This window comes from Dinoponera quadriceps, unplaced genomic scaffold (assembly GCF_001313825.1).
Source record: "Dinoponera quadriceps isolate SergipeBrazil2010 unplaced genomic scaffold, ASM131382v1 scaffold1852, whole genome shotgun sequence".
Lineage (NCBI taxonomy): Eukaryota > Metazoa > Arthropoda > Insecta > Hymenoptera > Formicidae > Dinoponera > Dinoponera quadriceps.
Genome location: NW_014556131.1, coordinates 360,269 through 372,584, shown reverse-complemented (window position 1 = coordinate 372,584; position 12,316 = coordinate 360,269). Strand labels below are relative to the sequence as shown.

The window sequence follows — 12,316 nt, the reverse complement described above, 5'->3', positions numbered from 1 at the left end:
TCGGTAAAACAGATCCAATTGAGCCAGAACCGGCCTAGAACATCTACTTATCATAAAAGTTATCAAATATTAACTTTCACATTAAGAACGAAGAGAAGGAAATTTAACGCATGCGTTTTAAGAATATATATATCAGATATTATATTCCTGTCTCTTTTTTAGTAAATCTGTTTTATAAACGTTACGAATAGTGTTACGAATTATTCAATAGCGTACAAGAGCATGCAACAGAGACAGATATGTCTGTGAAACTACATAATTACAAGAATACGGATCGGGAAACAGGTCAGCAGGCACTGACGGTGAGAGGAGGACTTGCCACTTTTGCCGACAAAGGTAATCTTCTTACACAAAAGTGCCCCCGGCATCCGAACCGGCTCGGGGAACACCGATAAAGATAAACGAGCTTTCGTGCTTAAGGATTAACCGAATAGTCGCGTGTCCCGTAACGATCGATGAAGCGGCGAATCGACGGACAGGAGCCGGCTCGTTCGAGTATCCGCTCGCTAAGTAAGTAGTAACGAACGTGCATGGGCAGACAACACGGCGACGACGATCACGGTCTCGGCGCCGTGCGTCATTCGTGACTCTCTCGCCAATCGCATATATGCGGGTGTCGGCGCATAAGTTCGGTTAACATTATCCGCTGGCTAAGTAAGTAACAACGAACGTGTACGGGCGGACCGCACGATGTTAGTCCGATCATGTTCCTGATGCATTTATTCGCGATCCCCTCGCAAATCGCATGTACGGCTGCTCGTTGCAGGGTATCGACGCGTAAGTTTGTTAACATTATCGTAAACTTGGCAAAATATTACGGCAGATATCCAACCAGATCCATATATACACAGCATGCGTTCGAATTAGTAACAAACATTCGTGCGCACACAACCTCGTTTATATATCATGCGTTTATTGTTATCGTTGTTTGATATAAGCAAACCATCCAACAATTTGCCGAGTTCACAAATAATAATACGTATATTTTCATCGCAATTTTAATTATGATCGATAATAAAGTTTATGTAATTCAATTACGTTTGTATTATTCCATGTTTAACTATTAGAGAAGAAGGTGGTATTATGATCTTTATAGGTATTACGGCCTTCTTTAATATTTCCGCTATTAGATGACGAATTCTAATAATTACTTGGGGAATTATTTGTTTAATAGCCTTTCGTTACGTAGTAACAGTAACAATACACAATAGCCGGCATTCGCTGTTATGCATTTTTATTTTCGAGCATTTCGAAACGTTTTCGAAGTACATTTTAGCATTTAATTACACTTACTTTCTCATTCCTCTTAAACTTGAATATCACACGAATATATGTACACTTGAACGTTTTGCTCGTTATTTAACATTTTATTTTGCTATACGCATTTCGAGTTATGCAAAGTTAAACAAAAGCGTGACATTTTGTTAATTTCGTCCTCAAACTAAAATATATTTTACACCGTATCTTTCTCAAGGTTTTTATGTTGAAATAATTATTCGATAAATCGATAATTCAAGTTAAGCTTAAAAGTCTATTTGTTTTGTAAAAACTGTCCTTCTGACAGTTTGTATCTACCTTCTGATAAATAAGTTAGTATCTACATTAAAAATTCACGGTTATATATTATATTCATTGTCGTTCCTTTTAAGAAAGTTTACTTCGGATAAATTTATAAATTTTTAACAAAGCACTGTATTTTTAAACGAAACCGTCTTTTTAAATTTGTTTTATTTGAGGACCACATTACCACCCCTGTTTCTCTTCGACCCATTACCCAGTGTCGCCACATTTTTATAAATAACGTCCAAAGTAATAAATATTTCGCTACTTTGAGTCTAGAGTTGATTGGACGACACTTTGACGAGTATAATCGTTAGGTCTTCATTCGAAAATATTGATCATTGACAAAGTTATTGTACAAAATGTAAATGGCGGGCCATAATACCACCTCTTCTACCACTCCTTTCTTCGCTTTTCGTCAACGAGTATAGGAAACATCAAACGCTACCCAGAATTTCAATTCATAGTCGATAGATGTTCGAAAATGGGACCTTTACTTACTGCAAAGAGATCGGTAACGATCGCTGAGGAGAGTCCCAGGCGGGCAGAGGCCCGGTTGGCCGAGTTCGTAGAGTTGCCGGGGTGCGGTGCGATCGACGGGTCCGTAATTACACACGAGCACCTCGACCCGATTCCCAAACCCGCCGGGCGTGACTGAGTCGCGACGGTAACTCGCCGTGGTCTTGTTCAAGTCGAGCGTGTAAATCGCGCGGCCGCAACCAACATAAATGAACGCCGCCGATGCGAGGGGAATGTAAGAGGAGAGTTGCCGCGGCGCGGAGTAGTTCACCAGGCTGAAAGGTACGATTATCTGGACTAAATGAAGGTGGACGTCGGCAGCCTCGGGCAGCTTCCTCATTGACACGCAAGTTGAATTCGAATTAGGACAGGCGAACGCTTCATAATTCGAGATATTCTTGCGAAAAACTCGCGCGTCTCTCGCGAGCTCTCAGCTTGAGAATAGCGGGCGAAAATCCTCGATCGAGCCCTGCGGTGACTCGGTGAAAATGATTAAAAGTGCTTGCTCGTCAAGGATGCACATGATCCCCCCTGAAAGTGGACGTTGTACGCGTGTGCCGTGTTCGAGGTCGTGAAAATTACACTCTTGATACATACAAATAGTTTCATTTCCGCCACTAAATTTGAGATAACTGATATTCCTGTAATTCGCGTCTGCCTGGCCAATTTGTGTGACAAATGAAACGAAATCAACCGCAGCGCGTCGTGCTGTAGTCGGATGCATAAAAAAAAGGAAGGAACAGGTGGGGGCTAATACTTTTTTGTACACCTCTCTCTCTCCTTCTCTCGAGCGCACTTTACGGGGTTAAAATTCGCGACTGATTGTATCACATTTTCATGTGTGCCACCCTCTATAGGAAATTGAAATTTTTTTCTATCAGACTGGGATATAAAGAGAGAGAGAGAGAGAGAGAGAGAGAGAGAAAAAAAAACACGACAACGGCTCGCGCTCATAGCTGCCGGGGGAGCCGTGTATACAGGACTATCGACGAGTAATTTGGGCCGATACAATAGCACTCTCGATTTCCAATTTACCGAGAGAATACGCGATTTTGATTGTTCCCGGCGACAGAAGAAGAACACCGCTCGCCATTCCCCCATCTCCACCCTCTGTTCTATACAAACGGTCTTCGGTCATTTTCTCTGACGGTCAAGTCGTCGCTTCATCTCTCTCTTTCCGCACCCTCCGACATCCACGACCGCTCCAGTACCGGCTTTAGAGAGTGATCGAGACAACCCGCCATTTGGGGGCGCCGAGTAAATCGGCGCTCCCCATCGGACTAATTTAAACATTTCTTATATACGAGAAAGATCGTTCCTCTCAACTCAGTTTCCAACTTATTAACTTCTTCCTCGCGATAAATACTTGTAACGAGGGAAGGTGAAGAAATAACTTTAGCGTTTAAATACTCTCCCCTTAGGATTGGACGGTTAATTTTATGCGTTCTTGTGTCCATGATGTTTATATTGCAAGTTCGATATATTTCTTCGACATACGTTTCGTTTATAATAATATTGATTATTATTATAGACGTTCGACATATAATATTTCGTTTGTAATGAAAACACCGGGGAACGAAATCTTGCCGAATCTTGGTATCTCTTCGAAGAAAAGGTAACAGGAGAAGCATATATAAACCCGGGCATCTGAAATTTTTCCAGTCTATCTCGTGTTTCCTCGTTCCCTAAGTTTTATTCGACTTATGATAGAGCGATAAAAAGGAACGCGTAAAAGTCCCGCTCGACCGGGTGCCAATGCACCTAAAAGCAGCACTGATTCCCACGGGGGTGTAGCGATCGCGGGCAAAGGCAGAAACGAGGGTAGATATGTGGGATGAAATAGAGGATCGTGCGAGAAGGCGCGAGGAGGGAAATGGAGGGAAACGAAGAACTGAGCGGTGGCCGCAAAGTTTCCCCCAAAATTCGGGGACTGAGTTAGCTGTGTCTACACACCGGATCGAACACTGGCCATTCACAAAGGGGTGAGTCTCTCGGCACAAAGGAGTCGTTCCGATCAACTCGGCTCGAGCTATTGTACCCACTTTCCCACTCCCTCTTTCCTTCTCTCTCTCTCTCTCTCTCTCCCTCTCTCTCTCTCACTCAATTTCTCCCTTTCTCCCTATGACATCGCAATTCGTGCACGCGTTACTATCGACCTACATACACACAGACGAAAGAAGCGTGCGTGTGTTCACGCTGATTCTTGACGAACGATTTGTGTATACAGGACGCTTCATACGAGCGAGCTGTCCTCTGCCGGAAGGGTTTTCATTTGCGACCGATCTTGGGAAGTTGAACTTCGCTTCACGAAAATTTGACGGAAATTCGCCGACGGTCGTAGAAACCCGTCGATTTCCACCGTTAAATATTTTCGTCCCAGCGATTAAACCTCACGTATTGCAAATCCGCTCAAACGAAATCCATTTGATATTTGCGAAGGACGCACGTACGTTTGCTCTCCTTCAGCACCTTTGAGAAGCTCAACTCCCGGGAAGCTCTGTCAATTTTTAATCGTTCGTAACTCAGCAGATATCCGCTACCACGGAGTTTTCGTTCATTTCGATCCTCCGGATCGAAGAGCCCGTGGAGATGAAAGACGGCTCGCTAAGTATGAAACACCTGATACGCTCCCTATATGTACGCCATGCACACTTGAGTTTTACCCGACTTCCGCATTGTCGAAGTCTTCCACCTCGTCGTACCACGATGCAATATGAAAGTGAATTCTCTCTATGCTCGTGCCACTTTCCACGCTGTCCATGTCGAGCACGTTTACGTTCTGCCATACTCCAAATCGTTCTGCAACGAGCGACTCGTTTCAACGAGCCATCGATATATATGTGCGCTCCGACCTCGACGCAGCGCACGATCTTGTGAACACGGTGATCGCTGAACTAGGGTCGCTTATAGGCTCCGTCTCGTTAGCAATAGACCTTACTCTATTTTCACCAAATTTTGCGCGATAGATATTAAAAGCCCTATAATTTCGAAATGTTCTGTACTCTCGATGTTTCTCAATGGTGAATGGTGAAAAGTGCAGCCTCCGTCGATTGTCTGTTTCTTCCCCGTCTTCGTCACCGTTCGTATAAATATCGTCGCTGTCGTATAAACGCGGCGATTATTTTCTCGCATCTGCGACGTCGGAGATACGAGCTTGAAATGGGGTCTAATCGAAATCCGAAAGTTCTCGTAATTAGGATTGAGAGTCGATATCGAGCACGTAATACTCACACACACGCACGTAGTGTTTCGGCGCCCATATATCGGTGGAACAATTTTGCGTCTGCACGGGTTATTGAATATTGAAAAATAACGGTGACGAGAAAAGAAAAGGGGATGGTGGGAGGGCGAGGGGAATGAAAAATGGGATATATCCGTCGGAGTTACTTGCCAACGTCTCGGCACTGATCCTTCTGGAAGAGCTTGCACTGCAACGCCCATCGACGCGCTATAACGGCGAGTTCGTCGTCCCAGATCTGTCGAAACAAATGACGCTTCAAACGCCTTTCCCGGATAAATGATTAAATATCGCGCGTCGCGCGCGTGTTCCGTCGATTTTTCTACCAATTCCATCATGGTCCTGGCGGCGGGCTGCGGACCGGGATTACCACGGCTCTCCTTGCCGTTCGCTACGACGACGCGATAAAAATTATGAGTGTCAAGCACCGTCTCGATATCTCCTTCCTCGAGATCGTTGTTCTTCATACCGATGCAATCCGCGCTCTCGCGCTCGTACTGGGGAATGAATGATTAGCTTATTGTAAGCTAGCTGCGTCTCATCACGAGGGGTCGATTTAAGGAGGTTCGAGCGTTTGATATCAAATATAAAATCTATTTGTAAGATATGCATAATACGATAGTTAATCAAACTGACAATATGTAACAGAAATTTAAACTTAAACTTGACCGTATCGTATATGAGATATTTAATTGTAAACTTGTACATGTGCGAGCATAGAAACCCCATAGAACATCATATTTTTCCTAATTTACCATATTTATGTGTAAGATAGAAGTTTAAAAACTATTATAATATTAAAGACTAATATACAGATATTTTAGACAAATACATGTGGTGTTGAAATTTGGAACGATCTTCGAGCAAAAATGAAAAAAATATCTTTCTTCCAAGTTTAGCCCGAGTATAAAAATAGAAATATGAAAAAAAAACAATAAAATTGTGCAAGATATGTCGATTAATATGAATCAACAAGAAAAATGGGAAAATATTGCACACGCGCGACATTCACATAAATTAAAATTTCCGCCAAAAACCCCGGTGGCTTGTATAAAAATAATGACAGTCATTACACTCCGTGGAGCGATTTTTATATTTTTCATTAGAAATAGAAAAATATAGTTTGTTGAAAATCGGTGTCCGGAAAACCTGAACAATCGACAAAGTTCAAACGTGTGCACTACACCACAAAGACGAAAATTTCTGTAGACGATCTTAGCGTTCTGTGCAAGCAAAGAATAATACAATTGTATTATGTCTTATTATAATGATTATATTTTAATATTATTTCTTTTTTAGTCTGGGACATTTGTACAAAAATACTATTCTTTGCTTGCACAGAACGCTAGTATCGTCAGTGGAAATTTTTGTTGGTCCTGCTGTGTGCGCGCGCTTGAATTTTGTCGATTATGGAGATCTTTCGAACATTCGTTTTCAAAAAACGATATTTTTTCTAACGTGCATCGTTCCACGGAGTGTAAAGCTATTGTCGATTGTTTGTACAAGCTACCGCAGCTCTCGGCAGGAATTTTAATTTCTTTGTTTAATTGGAATAGTCGCGCGCGCGCAATCGTTTTCGTTTTTCTTGTTTATTTATATTAATATTGACACATTTTGTAGAATTTCATTGTTTCTTGCATATTTTATTTTTATACTGGGATTAAACTTGAAAAAAAATTTTTTTTATTTTCCCTCTAAGGTTGCTCTAAACTTTAACCGCATACAAATTTTAGAATTATTGACCGTTTCGTTTCGAAAACACATTAATGGAAAATTTATAATTTATAGTAAGTAGTATTATGGTATTATAGTAAGTATAGCATTAAATTTATAATTTATAATATAGTATAGTATTATATATAGTAATGTTCAAGATATACATGTAAGCGTGTATTTAAATATTTATATACTTCTCTCCATTATCTGCATCTTTATTAAATCAACTAATGCATAGATATAATATTAATAAAAAAAATAATATTTTTGTATTTGTAATATTGTGTATATGTATTTATTTCAGTTTCGTTTCAAATTAACATTGTGTTATTTAATTAGTGAAATAAATCCATAGAAAGAAATGTTGCCTGGTAAATAATAAATTTACGAGAGGCGTCACTGGAAATACGGCATTTGCGTTAAAACCTCCTTAAATTCGCAATCATAATATATAAAATATTTCGTAAAGACATAAATGAGCTTTTATTAACTCTATGGTTGTAGAAAATCTCGTATATCATTACAAGTAAATGGCGACTTATAGAGTTGTTAATATCATGATTGATGAAATGTAGTTTACGTATTATCCAACTGGTCTCCGTAAATATTTACAGGAAACAAGCACATGGTGTGATCAGGACAAACGCGACAATAATTTCTATCCTCGTGATCATACGTCGGCGGTATCCTCCCTCCCGCTTCGCCGTAACACGCGACGAACAATAACAGGCAGAAGGTGCGAACTGTCACACTGTTAAACTCGACCATCGTCTGGGCTCGCGAGATTAGTGGTTACAGACCGTGCGCCGTCAGCCGCGATCGCGCTTCAGCTGCAACCCGCGCGCCGCCGTCCTTAGACTTTTTTTTTGTTTCCGTTGCCCAACTTCAGACCGCGAATCAATTTAGCGACTTCGACAGTTCGAGATGCCGGGGAAATTTATCGCGCAACGGCATGGAAATTCATATCGCCGATATGCGAGAACCGACTCGGCCGGATTGCGCTTGATCGATACGCGAATGAGAAATCGGACGTGTACGCATTTCGCGCGCAAAAGTATTTCAATTCCGTATTTATTACGGCCGGAGAATTCGTTGCCGCGTGTAAAGAAAACGAAATCGCCGCTGGAACGGCCTGATAAATTGTCTGCCGGGGAAGAATGCTCGGCATTCGGCCATATTTTTATTTGCCCGCGCGGCACATTGCTTTATATATCCAAATTTATCTTATTCTCTTTCTCTTCGCGTTACGGAGTATCGCAGACGATATATATGTATATATATATATATATATATATCTCATCTCATTTAAATCGCGCGAATATATACTTTTTTCAGCGCGACGCAAGTGATCGTAAGACTATTCGCCAATCAAGCCGTAACTCGACAAGTAACTGTGCAAGTTATCTTAAAACGACCCTGCGATACTTTAATAACGCATTGTGGAGCATAATTAAAGTCGGAAATCTTGAAACGAGTATGTCAACATCGCAATAGTTTCCGACTTTTAAGGGGGATATACACATTTAGACAGATCGAAAATAAATTTAATTTTACGAATTTTTCGCGGAAAAAAAACAAAAGATATTGAGGTCTTGTGCTTGTTTTATTTCAAAGATCAAAGCTTTCTTTATTTGAAAAATGGAACTATTAAAAAACAATACAAAATAACAGCTGTGTAAAGTATCATGTAAAACATATTTTTGGCGGTGACCATCGTTGCTTTCAAAGAACTTATCTGACAACAAAATGAGACAAGCTTTATAAAGTTGAAACATAAATCTAGTCTTTGACGTAGCTGTTTTTCGAAATATTGCGTTTGAACAAAATAGCGGCCGTTAATATAGCGGTTTTTCATAAAAAAAGATCCGCGCGTTTCTAGCTGCACAAAGAAAACTACGTATCGGAGAAAAAATCCTACATCAAAGATTAGTTTTTGCGTTGAGAAAATACGTGTAAAATTGCAAATCGATCAATCGAGCCGTTTTCGAGATATAATGGTCGTTTTGAAAACCTTGGTTTGTGAAAAACGCGTTTCCAGCTAACGTTAAGGAAACATTAACATTTTACACTTACATTAAGTCATTTACTGTAGGGCCATAAAGTAAACTCTCCAGAAATGTTAATGCTGCTAAAAGGTCCTTCTGCTCTTTCCTACGACGTAATCTTTCTTCCTATGCGCTGCTTAGCGAACCTCTGCTTTCTATACGCGGTTCTCGTCTTCTGCAGCGTTTTGTGTATGTACATTCAGGTTTACCAATACTTACATTGCGTGAAGGCTTTGTAACGAAGCTTTTCCACCTTCACTGAACGTGTATGTAGAAATATATGTAGCTAATTGAACTGTTATAGTGCTACTGTTTAAGAGCGATATTCCGTTGCGATATAACATTGTGGAAACTTTCATTGTTGTTTTGTGCAAATCCATCAACGCACTATTCCAACAAAGTATCCCAATCAAGTCCTTATAAATTGGCTGTAAATTAAAGATATAAAATTGAAAATACAGCACTGAGTTGCAGTTTCCTCCAGCACAGGAATATCGTTTATCAATCCCAATTTTTTGCAAAAGCACCATAACTTGTTCCTTCCTACTCGGTCTGACGTCAATTTTTAGACAGTGTTTCTTCATTTTCAAACATTCTATTGGATTATTCCTCGAGATATAAAAGAATAATTAAATCTTAGCACAAAAAACTTCTAACAGTTGTAAAATAAACGTTCTGCTGAATACGGCCAATGTGTCGTCGAGCAAATATAACACACGAATTATGTTCCAAAATTCACTACCAGCGTTAAAAAACTATAATTCATGTTACATATATTATAAATTTTCAGCACTGGCAGTCAATATTGGGGCATAGCCATGGTAAAAAAGTTACGCACAAGTACGGATCCGATGTCGTCGATAGAGACGGTTACGGAATAGCATCCCTGAACGATCCCGTCACAAGTCATTTTTCAAGCGCCCGGGGCGCGCTTGAATCTACTTAACCTATAATTACGTATAACTTTCCTATTTTTCGTCAGATCGACTTATAACTTCACAAAAACATTCTCAAGACGTCACACTTTAAAGCTATGTGCGAAAAGAAATTTCGATTTTTTGGCACTTCTAGATGAATGCCCCTCCTTCCCCTTCCACCCCCCCCCCTTTAAACCGATCAAAATAATATCACGTAGATTTTACGTTCTCAAATTCGCGTATCTACGTTAGCTCATATACCGATTTGCCACCTGTTATTCATTTTCGCGAATCAGCTGATATTGATTTCTACAGATGACTTTATCTGCCACTTTCTTACGTATACTGTTCATTCTACAGCAGTCAATTAGCAATAATGAATTGTGCGGCCCGTTGTCCGCGCGAATTGTTTGATAAAAATTTAAATAATCTCAATTACTATCTCAATTACTCGAGAAGAATCGTTAAGTCTAACATTTGTTTGAAGAAAGTGGGGTAAAGTTTCATCTCTCGTAAAATCAAACATTAATCTTGACATTTTCCTGTTACGATTTCCAATTCTGATTAAACTCCATAATACGCCATTAATATATTATACGATAGCTTCCATACGTTTCACATGAGTGCGTCGCAAACGTTTGTGTGTTGTTAATTATTCGATTAAAACTGTAATTATGATTATTACATCTTAATAATTAGTAGCTGTGTGCATTGTGCATTGACGCGACAAGTGCTATTGGAATAAATATCGAAAAATTAAATATCATAAAATGGCGTATAATATTAGTATTGTAATATAGTGAATGTTTAGTAATCAAGAAAATAATCCCTGATAGCACAGCCATTGGCGATACATTGGTCCACTGGTTATATTGATATTCATTGGGGGTACATTAAATAAATATTGCCCGATATAAAGTCAACCCTGCACAGTCAAACCTGCAGAGAAGCAGATTTTTTATTATTTCCTATAAATTTTGTCGATAGTTTATTAGTAGAAATATAATAGAATTTATTTTAAAAAAATCTGATAATAGATTAATCCGTTATCACGCTCTACTAACAAATCCTGTTATATTTCTGCTAGCAAATCGTCGAAAAAACGTATAACTATAAACGAATACTAAAATACGGATGTAATCATAAACCGTGTACATGTACAAAGTAGTAATAAATACAATAGTTTTAATCGTTAATGTTGCATGAAATACGTATTTTTTTCCGACCTTAATTAATCCCTTAATTTTTCATGCTTATTTTTATGTTTTATTATTATATCATGTTTATGTATATTGTATGTCGAACAAAAAATGTTACTCAGAATAATTAAATTTACTCTCATGCGTTTAGTTCTCTTTTTACTCTTGAATTTGATTCAAACTATAAAATTATTTAACAAATTTAATGGATAATGGATTTAGCATTTTATTGTTTTGAATAATAAATAATGCGCAATAGAGAATTGTACCACAGAGAACTTCTAACTACTCCGCTCGTGTTGACAAATATGTAATCGCCGCGAATATTCATATTTTATATTTTTAGTATATTTTTATTTTGTTCGCGTGTACGCGTCAAGTTTTATATTCACCAAAGAGTCGGAAATTTCATGTATTTTTCGCATATTTCATATTCTATTTTACTTGGTAAATTTTGCAATCGCGACGATTACACTAATTTGTGTTTTATCGCATTTTCGATTTTTACGTTTAAATTCTCGTCGATTATGTTCGATCAGTTTTGCGATTTTTGCGATTATATTACGTTTCGCAATTACATTCTTCGGAGAAAATCGTTACGGTAGATTCGCGGAATTATTACGAAAGTAAATATCGGAAAGATATCGTGGAGTAATATTCGCAGCATAATTGCGGAGTAGTCTTCGCAACAAAATTGCGGGGCAATCTTCGCAGCAAAATTGTGGAGCGATCTTCGCAGCAAAATTGCGGAACAGTCGTCGCAAAAGTATTACTGGGTAACTGGGAAGCAATCCCAGTAAGTGCGTAAGAATGTCATGCCACTCTTAATTAAATTCATCCGCGTACGACTTTGATTGATTTCACGATCAGAGCGCGATCGGTCTTCGGTTCGCGATTTTTTTTTGCGTGAGATTCGCGGGTATTTTTTCGAAACGTCAGAATTTATCGAGTCGTGTGTTCTCGCTTCTGACGTCATTAAACAAGGACAGTCCATAGCGACTACTCCGGGACCTTAAAGACATTCGTTAAATGAACTATCTGGATTGCGATTTCGTTTTTCGTTAAACGTAATCGTGGAGACTCCGATTCCGAAATAAACCCGAACTTTTCACTGGTACTGTC

General features: G+C 39.2%; 1 protein-coding gene across 1 annotated transcript; it reads right to left on the bottom strand.

Annotated features, from left to right (window-relative positions):
* Window positions 1-4,738: 4,738 nt before the first annotated feature.
* On the bottom strand, window positions 4,739-5,784 carry LOC106746873 (venom allergen 3-like). Its single transcript, XM_014623992.1, has 3 exons — window positions 5,644-5,784; window positions 5,471-5,555; window positions 4,739-4,878 (listed from the first exon to the last, which is right to left on the bottom strand). The coding sequence occupies exons 1-3, from the start codon at window positions 5,782-5,784 to the stop codon at window positions 4,739-4,741; spliced, it is 366 nt and encodes a 121-aa protein (XP_014479478.1).
* Window positions 5,785-12,316: the final 6,532 nt, after the last annotated feature.

Coding starts and splice junctions, on each gene's coding strand:
- LOC106746873 (XM_014623992.1), bottom strand. CDS start 5,784: ATGAAGAACAACGATCTCGAGGAAGGAGATATCGAGACGGTGCTTGAC. Junction 5,556..5,643: donor CCAGGACCATGATGGAATTG/GTAGAAAAATCG, acceptor TTGTTTCGACAG/ATCTGGGACGACGAACTCGC. Junction 4,879..5,470: donor GGATCAGTGCCGAGACGTTG/GCAAGTAACTCC, acceptor CGCTCGTTGCAG/AACGATTTGGAGTATGGCAG.